This window comes from Callospermophilus lateralis, chromosome 14 (assembly GCF_048772815.1).
Source record: "Callospermophilus lateralis isolate mCalLat2 chromosome 14, mCalLat2.hap1, whole genome shotgun sequence".
NCBI classification, from domain to species: Eukaryota; Metazoa; Chordata; class Mammalia; order Rodentia; family Sciuridae; genus Callospermophilus; species Callospermophilus lateralis.
This window is the reverse complement of record NC_135318.1, coordinates 18,968,225-18,981,334: the sequence shown is the minus strand read 5'-3', so window position 1 is coordinate 18,981,334 and position 13,110 is coordinate 18,968,225. Positions and strand designations below refer to the sequence as shown.

General features: G+C 38.4%; 1 protein-coding gene across 1 annotated transcript in view; it reads left to right on the top strand.

The window, feature by feature from the left end:
- Dtnb (dystrobrevin beta) overlaps positions 1–13,110 on the top strand; it is a 227,110-nt gene that overhangs the window by 76,654 nt on the left and 137,346 nt on the right. Inside the window, exons 6-7 of the mRNA XM_076833871.2 lie at positions 966–1,120; positions 12,183–12,288. Of these exons, the coding sequence (XP_076689986.2) occupies positions 966–1,120; positions 12,183–12,288 (261 nt within the window). The remainder of the gene's footprint in view (positions 1–965; positions 1,121–12,182; positions 12,289–13,110) is intronic.

The following is a 13,110-nucleotide window of genomic DNA, read 5'->3' as shown; positions in this document are numbered from 1 at the left end:
AAAATGCTTTGTTTGAAAAATCCTAAGGGAATGATTTTCTGTGCATATTTAATTCACTAATTATTTTAATTTTTTTTTTTTTTTAAGAAAGCCCAGTAACTTGAAAAACAGTTTAGGTTATGTTTCTTCATTCATTGTGTTGTTTTGATCTCCTGATTATTTGTCTTTTTCTCTCCAACCGCGGATGAAAAGAGAGGGATAACTAGAGACATGAACTCTGCATGAAAGTAAAGAAAGAGTAATATTACTGGAAATTTCTTTTTACTTTGCTTAGCTGGACTTTATGTAAAAATAAGGTTTATATTATTAAAGTATTTTGGGATAGAAGAGTTTATATGGGTCCTTTTTATTGTACTTTAGAATTCACTAAATAGAATATTTTAAACATTTTCCATGCTTTGTCAAATTTATTCCCTCACAGGTATACGGTTCCCTAATTTATACATGAATATGTAAAGACAGTACTATGTTGTGTCTTATCACCACTACACTACTGTGTTCATGTAACCTAACATGTATGTGTTCTATATAAACACAGACACTGAGGGATAAAGACAGTCTGTTGTGAATCTTTCTTGAAATAAAGTGAGTCATAAATTGAATTTAAGTTTATATATCATTCAGTTTTCATATTCAAAAAGAGTATGTAGGTAGATACACCTGAATGTTATTGTATACAATGGTAGGTGGAGTATTAAGTGAGTGGGATTGAGGGGACCTGTCAGCAAAGTAACCACACAGTGTGAATAAGAATGAGAATAGTTTTAATATTAACTAAGAATCATGACTTTATGGTACTTTTTAATGATTTTTTTTTTTTACTGGTATAGAGATAACATAGCACCATTTACTTAAAAAATCTAATATTTTCTTTTTAATTTGTTCTTTTTAGATATACATGACAGTAGAGTGAAAAAACTTAATATTTTCTTGTAGTTTGACTTTATTTGGTTTTGTTCTCATAGATATTTTCTCCCAGATGTCAGATTCCAATGGCTTAATGATATTTAGCAAGTTTGACCAGTTTCTGAAGGAAGTTCTGAAGCTCCCAACAGCTGTCTTTGAAGGGCCATCTTTTGGGTACACAGAACACTCAGTCCGCACCTGTTTTCCACAGCAGGTAAGGACAGATGGATAGACTCTAGGGCTAGCAGAGCTCTCTTCCATCCTACCACTTAGCAGGTTCTACCAGATCCTTCCAGCCTAGGATGCCATCTCTTGTGTAGGGGAAGAGGAGCATCTTTGTGGGGGCAGGGTGGGGTGAGTAGAGCAGGGGCAAAATCACCTGAGAACTCCTGTGGGGAAGGGGGGTCTTTTCTGAAAAAAGGATCACATTTGTAATATTAAAAAAAAAAGTTTAAAAAAGTATTTATATTATTGCCACTGGACATTTGTTCTTTTCCATGTGGGTTCTTTAAACTGTGAAATGCCATTTTGTGACATAAAACTGTAGCAGGGCCAGAGATGGGAGAGCCATGAAGCTCTCAGCTGCCAGCACCTACCCCTCAAGTGTGCTGCCAATTTCTCATGACAGCAAGATGGATTTGACTTTCTCCTGAGGCCTTTGCCTGAGTGCCTCAAAGGACTGGGGTTAGAGTAGACACTAGTGAAGGCTCAGATTAGATAAAAGAAGCTTAAAACTACCTTAGACAGTTCTGGAAAGTGGGAAATTAACAACAACAACAAAAAAATACACGTTAAAACTAATGGTAAAAAAAGTTAACGGAAATAGGATATTGACATAGTATGAAAGTATTAAGATACTTGCTGATTACCTAGAGAAACAGTGATTTTACAGGTGGATAAGCCTATCAGACATCACTTTAACCAAGTGATCAGAATGCTTATCACCAGTGAAGAGATAAACTGCTCTCAGGATCTTTACGAAGTTCATCCCAAAACATAGCCTGAAGTGGGCCCAACACCTTGCGTGTTTGTCCACCAGGTCCCTGGGGTGAACTTGTGGGTCCTGTGCACATGGCTCTCCTCTCAGGGTGCTTCCTGGAGGCTGCATGTTGATCAAATCCTGGGAAGCTGCTCTTGAGTGAAATGGCATCAGAATGGAGAAGGGTGTTCACACACAGTGAAGGACAGCGTCTGACAAGTGGGTGACAGTTATGGGGTGGTAACTCTAAAGTGGCCTTCGCTGTAAATTGTAATATGAGTGCCATGAGGAGAATCCAGTGTTGGAATAACAGTTTAAAATGTTAAAGACATCTAAAAAATTGTAATTGTTGATTCTGAGAGTGTTGTTCCAGATTCTGCAAGTTACCTCATGAAGGGTATGATTGTGAGGCCTTCCAACTCACAGCCTGATTGTGCTTTCCACTCGATTCAGATTCCTGTAAAAAAGCAATCTACCTTTGGCAAATTTGGCAAATTTGGCAAATTTGGCAAATTTGGCAAATTTGGGGCTGGGGTTGTGGCTCAGTGGTAGAGCACTCGCCTTGCATGTGTGAGACCCTGGGTTAGATCCTCAGCACCACATAAAAACAAATAAACAAAGATATTGTGCCCATGTATGACTAAAAAAATATATTTTTTTAAAAAAAGAAATATGGCAAATTTGGAGAAGTCTAAGAAGCTCTTCTCTGTTTAGAGAAGCTTGAGTTTTCCTAACTTCTTGAAGATGTTTAAACAAAGCTTCTGAAGAAATATAAACTATGGACAGAATGACCAAAAAATGAGACTGAATAAAGTTTGATGCAACAAGAATAAATTCACGGAATATTGGGTTTCTTTTTGAAAGTGGGCCTTTCCTGCACAGTTTGTTTCCTGCAGTGCTTCTTTCATGTGAGCTGGATCATATTGTTGCCAGACAGAGCTGAACCAAGACAAAGTGGAAGTTGCTTTGCTGGTTCTTAACACAGTTTTCCTCAGCATGCTGATGTTCTGTGATGAACAGAGAAGTGACTACAATTAAAGAGAAAATATAAATATTTTAAGAAAGAACCAGAAATCCTGTAGAGAAAGAAGTGATAGCTTTAGAGGATTCATGAACTGCTTCTCTTTCCACAGCTTTGTAACAACGAAGCTGCAGTGCAAGTGTTAAATAATATGTGAAGGCACCCCTGCCATGCCAAAATAACTGATGAAATCAGCTGAACCTGGGATCCAGTGTGTAGTTTTTGTAAGACTGATCTGTGTTGGAAATTGTATTGCCCTTATCATGAAGCAGGAAAATATCAGGATTTAAGGCTGAAAGGTGATACCTGAGGGTGACTCCTGGTGAAAGTACCTGCGGAGGTCTAATTGGCTGGTATCATTAGTGCATTATTATTGTTTGGTCTCTGTTTCCAGGAATATGTGTGTTGCATTGCTGTAGAAATGCTTTTTTAAAAAAATGAAATGAAGAGAATTACATATTGGCTTATTTTAATAGATTTTTGGTTTTGGTGTATTTTCTTGTTTGTTTTTGTAGTGCTGGGGATTGAAACCAGGGCATCATGCATGCTAGGCAAGCACTATACCACTGAACCATATTCCTAGTTCCATGTATCAGTTTAATTCATTTTTAAAATATTTGTAGTTGGGTGCTGTGGAACATGCCTGTAATCCCAGTGATTCCGGAAGGTGAGACAGGAGGATCGTGAGTTTAAGACTAGCCTTAGCAATTTAGTGAGACCCTGTCTCAAAAGTAAAAAATGCAAAAGGGCTGGGGATGTGACTCAGTGATATAGCACCCCTGTGTTCAATTCACAGTACCAGAACAAAAAACACATTTGTTCCTGTTTTTCATACCCAATAGAAGATGTATGGAGTTATGTGGTTTAGTTTTAAGGATAAAGCTTGACATGACTGCAGCCATCTTGAGTCATAACCACCACGACTGACTTAGAAACCCTGCATAGTTTCCCAACAAATCAAAAGTAGATAAAGCCACTAGAGCCATCTGAGGGACTTTATAATGGGACCGTGGCTCCAGAGATGTACTTGACTCATCAGTATTAAGATAAACCAGGTACATTCCAGATGGGTAAAATCACTTTTTTCCTAATCCATAAATATGCCCCTCCTTCTGACCCAAAATGTGGGGATTGGCTGGCCCAGTTGCCACCCAGGACTAAACTTCAGTAAGGCCCCCAGTAAATTGCACTCTGCAGTTCTGCATCTGTCTGCCTCTCTTCCTTTGGTCTCACAGCACCTTGGGGCTGGTCCTCAGATACTGGGACCAAGTTTTCTGGAAAATTAGTAGTTTTTAAAATAAGAAAAGTTAAAGTATTTGTGTTAGCTCAACAGAACCCACCCATTAGAATAGATAAAAATTAGTGATTGACACCAAATGTTGATGAAGATTTGGAGCAACCAGACCTTGCATATAGACCACTTTGGGAGAAGCCCTGGTGATTTCTCATACACCCAAACAGAACCTATCCATGACCTAGACCTTCTACTCCAAGGTTTTTGCCAAGTGAAATAAAAACATGTCCTCAAAAGGATTTTTACAAGAATACTCTTACCAACCTTATCATAATACCCCCAAATTGGAGCCATCCTCAGTATCTATCATGATAAAGTGTTTATGAGATAATGTGACTGGAATTAATTTTAAGATAATGGAGGTAGAAGGAGTTTGAAAGCATAGATAAAACAAAATTAGTTGTATGTTGAGAATTGTTGAAGCTGGATAATAGGCATACTATACCATTCTCTTTACTGTGGTAGATTTAAAAAAATTAATAATAGAAAAATTAATTCCATTTGTACATTCATATGGTGCTTATTGTCTGAACATTGCAATATTAATGTAGCACTCCAAGCCTAATACTTGGGTAAATAGATCAAATATATTAAGATTTTTTTCAGTGTCTTTGAGTTAAAAGATGGACTTTAAAGGTTTAAAAGTTATCAAAAATAAACAGTATGGGCTGGGTTCCTAGCTCAGTGGTCTAGTGCTTGCCTAGTATGTGTGAGGCACTGGGTTTGCTTCTCAGTACCACATATAAATAAATAAAATAAAGGTCCATTGACAACTAAAAAAAAATATTTTAAAAAATAAACAGTAAATATATTTAAATTTCTCCCATATTTCCCCCAAACTTCAGAATTTTAGGGAAGGGGGTTGTATTTCTCCTTTGAAGGCTGTTTTACCATTTGTTTTATTACTTGTTTTCTAGTTCTTCATCTGACTTTAATTTGAAGAGTTCCACCTGCCCTCCAGGGGTTTTAGGTTCACTGCTTCTCTGCCTGAAAGAGAAACCTGGGTGAGCAGAGTGGAGCTGGTAGAGTGACAGGGACGTAGGTACAGTCTTGCAGGGTGACACTGTATTGGATGCTGTGCCACACTCTTCTTGATTCACAGAGGAAGTGGGAAGAGGTAGAGATGGGATTATATTATTGCTGGTTGATTTTTAGAAAAACAAGACTATCTTCTATCTGGAAATATCTTCTGATTACACTTTGACCAACCTGTTCTCTTTGGCTATGTGCCAAAATAACTTTTGTTCTCACTTTGAGACATTTTCTGGACATCCTCACTTTGCTTCTCTGGACATTGAAGAAAGTTTGGTAGGAATTCCCTGGCATGAGTATGTGGGTATCTGTGTTATTTCACAGATATTCTAATTAAGGAGTTTCTTAAAGCATTCATTAGTGACCCTTCATCTTCCATAAACTGATGTGGACTAGTCCCACTGGTTTCAGTGATTCAGAGGCAGGTTTGAGATACCTCATGTAGCCAGTGGCATCATAAGTGGCACTTGGTAGGCAGTGGTCTGACAGGTTGTCATTTCCTGCATATGTGTGAAGTTGATCATAGCCAATCAGATTGTCACTTCATCTGAGTCAGGTCCATTTTTGATATGTGTTGTCATTTCACGTGTTCTTAAGAATATACTGTGATCTGGCAATAAAAAATAGTTTGTGTAAACAGAGAAAGGAATGAACATGGAGGAGAGGGGAATATATTTGGTGTTGGTCAAACAGATATTCGTCATTAAAGGAATTTCATATTTTCTTGCAAAGCAACAGCAGGTGTTTCCAGATCTTTTTTAAAAGAAGGATTTCACCCAAATTGATGAAACTATATTATTTTAATTACTGAGATATGACCTAAATAATTTCTTGTCAAACCAAACAGTGCATCTGAAGGTAGACAAAACTGCCTAATCCCTCTGAATAGATGAAAGAAATTCAGTTCATCCAGAGGATGTGTGATGGATTCACACCACATGAAGTAGCACAGTTAATTAAGCCATTGAGTTAGTTTAATTGAGTGTTTTTCTTTACTAATGGTTGAAAAAATATAATGTATCTTATAAGTGATCCTACAAGTGCATCTTAGGTTGGATGGAATGCAGTATACAGAATGGGTTTTATTATGGTCAGATCTACTATAATGAGGACTTTCTCACTGGCACTAATTAGATTGAACAGAATTGAATTTTGTTTTAATTTGATCTATGGTGAGGAATGTCTTACTAAACGAATCCTTAGAAATAACAGGTGACTCTATGATTTCTTTTTCCTTTTTTTGGTGCCAGGGATTGATCCCACAGAAGCAATTGAACCACATTCCCTGTCCTTTTTATTTTTAATTTTGAGACAGGGTCTTGCTGAGTTGCTTAATGCCTCACTAAATTGGCAATGTTAGACTCGAACTTGTGATCCTCCTGCCTCAGCCTCTCAATTTGCTGGGATTACAGGCATGTGCCACCATGCCCGGCTAATTTTCTTTTTTGAGAAGCATTTTTGTCAGCAGTGCTTGCTACCTGCATGCTGTAGGAAAGACCCCTCTCAGTTACTGCTTATGAGACGAATGTAAGCCCTGATGTATTTGGTTATGTGTCCCTGCCTAAAGGCCACGGGCAGGGAGGGAGGCTTCCAGGTGGTGGAAGCTGTTGGCCTTGTTCCTTCTCTGGTATTTTTGCTGGTGGCACAACCCAGCAGATACTCCCCTTCTGGAGTCCTTTCTGCCCTTCTGCCTTGTGGTTCTCTAGTCTTCAGGGAAAGCAGAAAACCTTGTTACTCAAAAAGCCAAGGGATCCCTAGCACCACCAAAAAATAAATAAGTAAGTAAGTAAGTAAATAAATAAATATATAAATAAATAAATAAGCGAGCTAAAGGACTTGGGTTCCTGATCCCTATGTGGCTCAGTGGTATTCTAAAGAAGAGGACTCTGATGCTCAGATACTGCTTTTGTCTTATTATTTCTTTTAATCATAAGCAAATTTGAATTTAAATCACTATTTTAATACAATATAGCTCTGTTGTTGTCTCTTTTTTTTCTTTAAAAAATTTATTAAGTCATTATTGCCTGCTGGATAAGGTTCCTGGTGTGACATGGTGGTTCTTGTCACCCTACCCCAGCCTTCATTCCTGGTGCCCCTGCCCCAGCCTGAACTGTCCTTACCCCTCTTCAGACCACAGGTTCCTCCACTGCTGTGCTGCTTGCAGCCACTCCACAGGTACCTGCCAGCACTCATGTTCTTACACTTGTGAATGGTGGCCAATCTGATAGATGAGAAATGTTATCTCAGTGATTTTCATTTCTCTTGTTTGGAGTAGCTGCATTTTGATCAGGTAGTCACACTTCTTGTCTTTGTTTATGCTGTTAGTGCTCAATGAAAACGAAAGGCCTACAAACCCCTGACCTTCTCCCCTTCATCAAGGCCTCATGTTTCAGATCCAAGCTAAGATATCCCCTCCTCTTAGTGCTCTGAGTCTTTCAGTGTGGGATGACTTGTACCCCTTCTGCACTTGGAGGCATGTACATAGTTTAGGGATGTCCTGAGGGAGAGACCTGGCTCCAGCTTTACATCCCAGTGATGACAGAATGCTTATAAAATGAACAGTGCTTACTAAGTTTTTGCTGGATTAGTTGAATAATGATTTTAAATCATGTATGAAACAAGATTAGTATTTTCATATTAGTATTTTTGGCTTGATTTCTAACTGAAAGTTTAAAGTACATGCAACCTTATTTTTATCCATATTATGCCATGGTGTTCTCAGATGTAATAGTCATTGCAAATAGGGAAATACAGTATTTCAGAATTCTTAAAAGAGCTTTTACAATATTTCTTTCAGCTATAATTAATAAAAAATCTCTTATAAAAAAGCTCAGCAGTGTGGTGGCGCACACCTGTAATCCCAGTGACAAGGAGGATGGCAAGTTCAAAGCCAGCCTCAGCAAAAAGTGAAGCACTAAGTAACTCAGTGAGACCCTGTCTCTAAATAAAATATAAAATAGGGCTGGGGATATGGCTCAAGAGGTCGCGTGCCCTGGAGTTCACGCCCCCCCCCCCCCGAAAAAACACAGCACCATCATATTGTTGGGTCATTAAAAAATCACTTGTATTGGGTCTGGGGTTGTGGCTCAGCGGTAGAGCACTCACCTTGCACATGTGAGGTCCTGGGTTCGATCCTCAGCACCACATAAAAATAAATAAATAAATAAAATAAAGGTATTGTGTCCAACTACCACACAAAAAATAAATATTTGAAAAAAAAAAACACTTGTATTTTCAAAGTCCAAAATAAATCCGTGATATGGGCAAATTCAATGTCCAATAGTAACTGAAAGGTGGCCCACAATACCAGTTCTATAACTCTAGTGTAGGTTTTTCCTTACCAGGAAAAAGTCGTACTACAACTCTACACAGAAGTTTGTATAAGAATGTTTTAATTTGAAAACTTTCAAATATGTCATATATGCTTAAGTGATAGGGCAGTGAATAGAAAATATTTACATGTTGTACATCAGGAAATAGAAATTTTTATTGAAAATGAATTTGGCGATTATAGCAATGATAAGCTGTTGCTAAGTTATTTAACTTAATTCTTTTTTAAAAAAATACTTATTTCGTTGTAGATGAACACAGTATCTTTATTTATTTTTATGTGGTGCTAAAGATTGTACCCAGTGCCTCACACATGTGAGGCAAACACTTTACCACTGAGCTACAGCCTCAGCCCCTTAATTTAGTTCTTAATGTTATTTTAGTAATACTAGATTTATAATTTTTAAAGGGATGGTTCCGCCCCCATTTTAGAAAAGGAAGAGATAGTGGGAGTTGGAGGAAGGGAAATGGGAATGGAATATAGAATAATAATTGCCAGCATCAAGGATCAGAATAACAAGGTACAACACATAAAAACATACATTTCTATGAAAAAACATGAGACCAGGTAGAAGGATAGAAACAGCCTCAATGTTTTACAGAGGAAAGCATAAATTAATCATGGTGTTTTTCCTTAGTGTATCAGGCAACTATTAAATTGATTAGAAATGAAGGCCTTTTACAAAACAAGATACTTAATAAATTGTTGAGTGAAAACTAGTTGATATCTTTATATCTACTCTGTGTTGATAATTATGTAGAAATATGTATCCTGAGGGATGTAGACAAGATGAGATTTTTTTTTTCATTTTGAAGGTTTTATTTATTTTTTATTTTCAGTGCTAGGGATTTTACCTAGGGGCACTTTACCACTGAGCTACATCCCCAGCTTTTTTGTTTGTTTGTTTGTTTTTACTTTGAGACAGGGTCTCACTATATTGCTGAGGGCCTCGCTGAGTTACTGAGGGTGTCCTTGAGGCTGTCCTCTTTTCTCAGCCTCCTGAGTCACTGGGATTGCAACAACACACACAGATTGAAGTTTTTTTTTTTTTTAAACAGTTCTGCTTTTATTTTTTTTAAGTTGTAGATGGGACATAATACCTTTATTTTATTTCATTTATTTTCATGTTGTGCTAAGGTTCAAACCCAGGCCTTACACGAGCTAGGCAAGTGCTCTGCCCCTGAGCTACAATCCCAGTCCCAAGAACTCTGTGGTTTATAAACTCTTCAAAAAATTAAACTACTTTTTAGAGAAAGTAGCATTAGAATTATAAATGGGTTTGTAAAAAATGTAATTTTAACAAACATAAAGAGAAATATTAGGGGGGATGTGGCTCAAGCGGTAGCGTGCTTGCCTGACATGCATGCGGTCTGAGGTTCGATCCTCAGCACCACATACAAAGATGTTGTGTCTGCCAAAAACTAAACAATAAATATTAATAAATAAATAATAATAAAAAAGAGAGAAATATTAAACTAGATTTATAATAAAGGGTAAGATCCAGTTTAATTTTAGCCTTCTGCCTCTTACTAGCTGGAAAAAAAAATCCTTGGTAGTATCTTTTTCTCAGTTATTTCAAAGAGACACTTTGGTTTCATTTTGGTTTGTTGGTTTTTCCCGTGTCTGTGGTTTGGGGTATTTTCCCTATCTGGTCCTCCATTCAGGTGTTGGGTGGCATTCTGGTGTTCATCTCATCATTCCTGTATTCCACCAGAGTCTCAGAAACAGCAGAAACTTGGGAGCAGGGTTGTAGGTCAGTAGTAGATAGAGCACCTGGCTAATATGTATGAGTTTTGAAGCACTGCCCCCCACCCACCTCAAATAAAGAAAAAGAGTAGAAATTTGAATACTGATATGGAAAACACTCGGGACACCATTTTGAGGCCCGGTTGGGTGGGCCTTTCTCTCACCTGGCATTGGGCGCACACTGGTATTGAGGGGTCCTGGGAATGTGGCTCCCCACTGCCCTCTCAGTCTGCATGCATCTCAGTCCCCACCCATCAGCTCCACTCATCCCTGGATCTGACTTCCCCTCAGCTTGCTAAATCTTTTCTAGGTTTCTAGCAGCACTTCTTTCCTGCTCTGCCTTCTGCTTTGCCTCCCTTTCCCAAGCCCTACTTCCTAGCTTCTTTCAAAGTTATCCTCAGTAAGTTCTGGAGTCAGGATTCTCACAGTTGCCAAATGATGTGGGAGTGAGTATGTGTGGCCTTGCATTTGGCTTGCTAAGGGACCATTGTGGGCAGGGTATCATGGTGGGCCCAGCTGCAGTCCTAGTATTCTCTGTCCTAAGCCCCCTGGTGCCTTCATTCCTTCCTTTCAGTGTATGTTAAATATATTAGAGATAAATATCCAAGTCATTTTGCAATGAAGTGGCTCAAACCAATTTTATCTTTTCTGTTTTTTTTCCCTCTAGAGGAAATTATTTTAAGCTTATATTGCTGAACATCCATTTTTAACAGCCTGTTGGTAGGCTGAGAGCACAATTACTAGGAAGTAAGTGAGAAATGAAATTCTGGGGTCCTTTTGACCCAATGTGGTGGGCCAGGGCATGGACAGGGCTTTAGGCTGTGCAGCATCTACTGTGTTGCCTTTTGTCTGTGCTCTTCTCAGAGTAGAGTTTGAAGTGGGGCTGTGTGTTCAGGTTATCAGAACGAACCCTGTGTTGAGCGCATGGCACTGATCTCAGCTCCTTTTTCCTTTTCCTTTGGAGCTGGAAAATTTGTGGCTTGAAGGAAAAACAAAACCAAAAAAACAAGAAAAAAAAATTCATGAACTTGAAATATTGTTGAGAATTTATTCTGTCTATATCATATAATTCTATCCTGTCCTTCTGGACTGTTTTCTGATTTTCTTTTTCTATGTGAGACATAATTATGTCAGTGTTGCACATACAATGGAAGATTACCGTTGGAGAGAAATAAAGTTAGAAAGAAAAGTTCAGCCTTGCGAGGGAGCTGGCGGGAGTGCTGTGATGGGCATGTGGTATTTAGGTTCTGGTCTCATTCCTGTTATAACTGTCTCTGTGACTGTCAAGTTATGTAACTGCACTGAGCTTCTGTTTCTCACCTGTAAATGAGAAAGTTGTTAAATGATATCTAAGAGTATTTGCTTCTCACTTTATTATTTATTTATCCAACAATTACTTATCAAGTGCCTGTTGAGTACCAGGCACTGTTAGGAATGCTCGAGTTATGGAGGCAACCAGACATTCATGTTGGGTGTGGGATGTCTGTCTCCCCCACTGGACAGCAAAAATAGTGATTGGAAGGACTTGCAGTTCTAGTCTTAGCTCTGTGTCTGATTTGGGTAGGACCATTACCAGTCATTTAAATGCTTTGCTTCTTTATTTTCTCGTCTGTCAAAGGAAGATAGTAACACCTGATCTGTTTATCTGATACAGTTGTTACAAGACTCAAATACTGCATGTGGAAATACATTTTATATAGTAGTCATGTGTAGTATAGTGGTAATACGACTTTAGTAGTGCAGAATATTACTTTGTTAAACAGTGTCACATGCAAATTACTAATGGTTATTTAGGAGAATCTTGTTAACTTAATCTTGGAGTTTAGAGATATTTGAAAGATATGAAGTATATTTGTTTTTCTTCTCTTTACAGAAAAAGATAATGCTAAATATGTTTTTAGACACAATGATGGCAGACCCTCCCCCACAGTGCCTTGTTTGGCTACCTCTCATGCACAGGCTTGCCCATGTCGAGAATGGTGAGTGGAAAATTTATTGTTCAGTTTTTTTTTTGTGCTGTAGGGAATAAGGAACTGATTATGTACAGTATCCTTGGCTGTTAATGAAAATCATAATTGACATTTGCTGGCACACCATCATTTGAACTTGTGGTTTTAGCATTCAAAAGAGGAATAGTTTTCTGAGGGAGAGACTCAGTACTCAGCTTGGATTTCAAGAAGTAATAGTACCAGGTCCTGAGACTTGGTGCTTTAGACTGGGCCTTTTCATCCTGAGATCACAGAGGATGGTTGACCCTTGAGCTGGCCTGATTTTTGCCGTGACTTCCTTTTTGTTTCCTCTTTAATTTAGCAAAATCGTAGCTCTAAAGAGATGGATTTTTACATTATCAACCACTTAAACTGTAATTACTTTTGAATAATTTGAAGAAAATCGCTAAGATGCAATGTTGCACTAGGTGGCACAGCTGCCATTGTTCCTCACCATCTACCTGAGTGTCCCCTCAGTGTTTTCTCAGTCACGTGACTTGAATCTTTGCTTTTGTATTGAAATAATACTACTTTCTTACAAATTCTTAATGTTTTCTGATATCACCATCAGTTTACATTTAGGTTGTTGGGATTTATTAAAGGGAAGGCTGAAGCTTTCTGTGCAGCCTCCCTTCTCTTCAGGCTCTTGTCTGGCTTTCTCCATTCCACAAAAAAGACTGAGGAGGAGCTGAGAAGCCACTAAAAAACAGCCTACCCCCCCACCTCCCCCTGCCCTCCGCCACCACCTTCTCATACTCTGTCCCTTCTATCCATACCTGTCTATACATACCTTGTATTCATACCTGTCCCTTC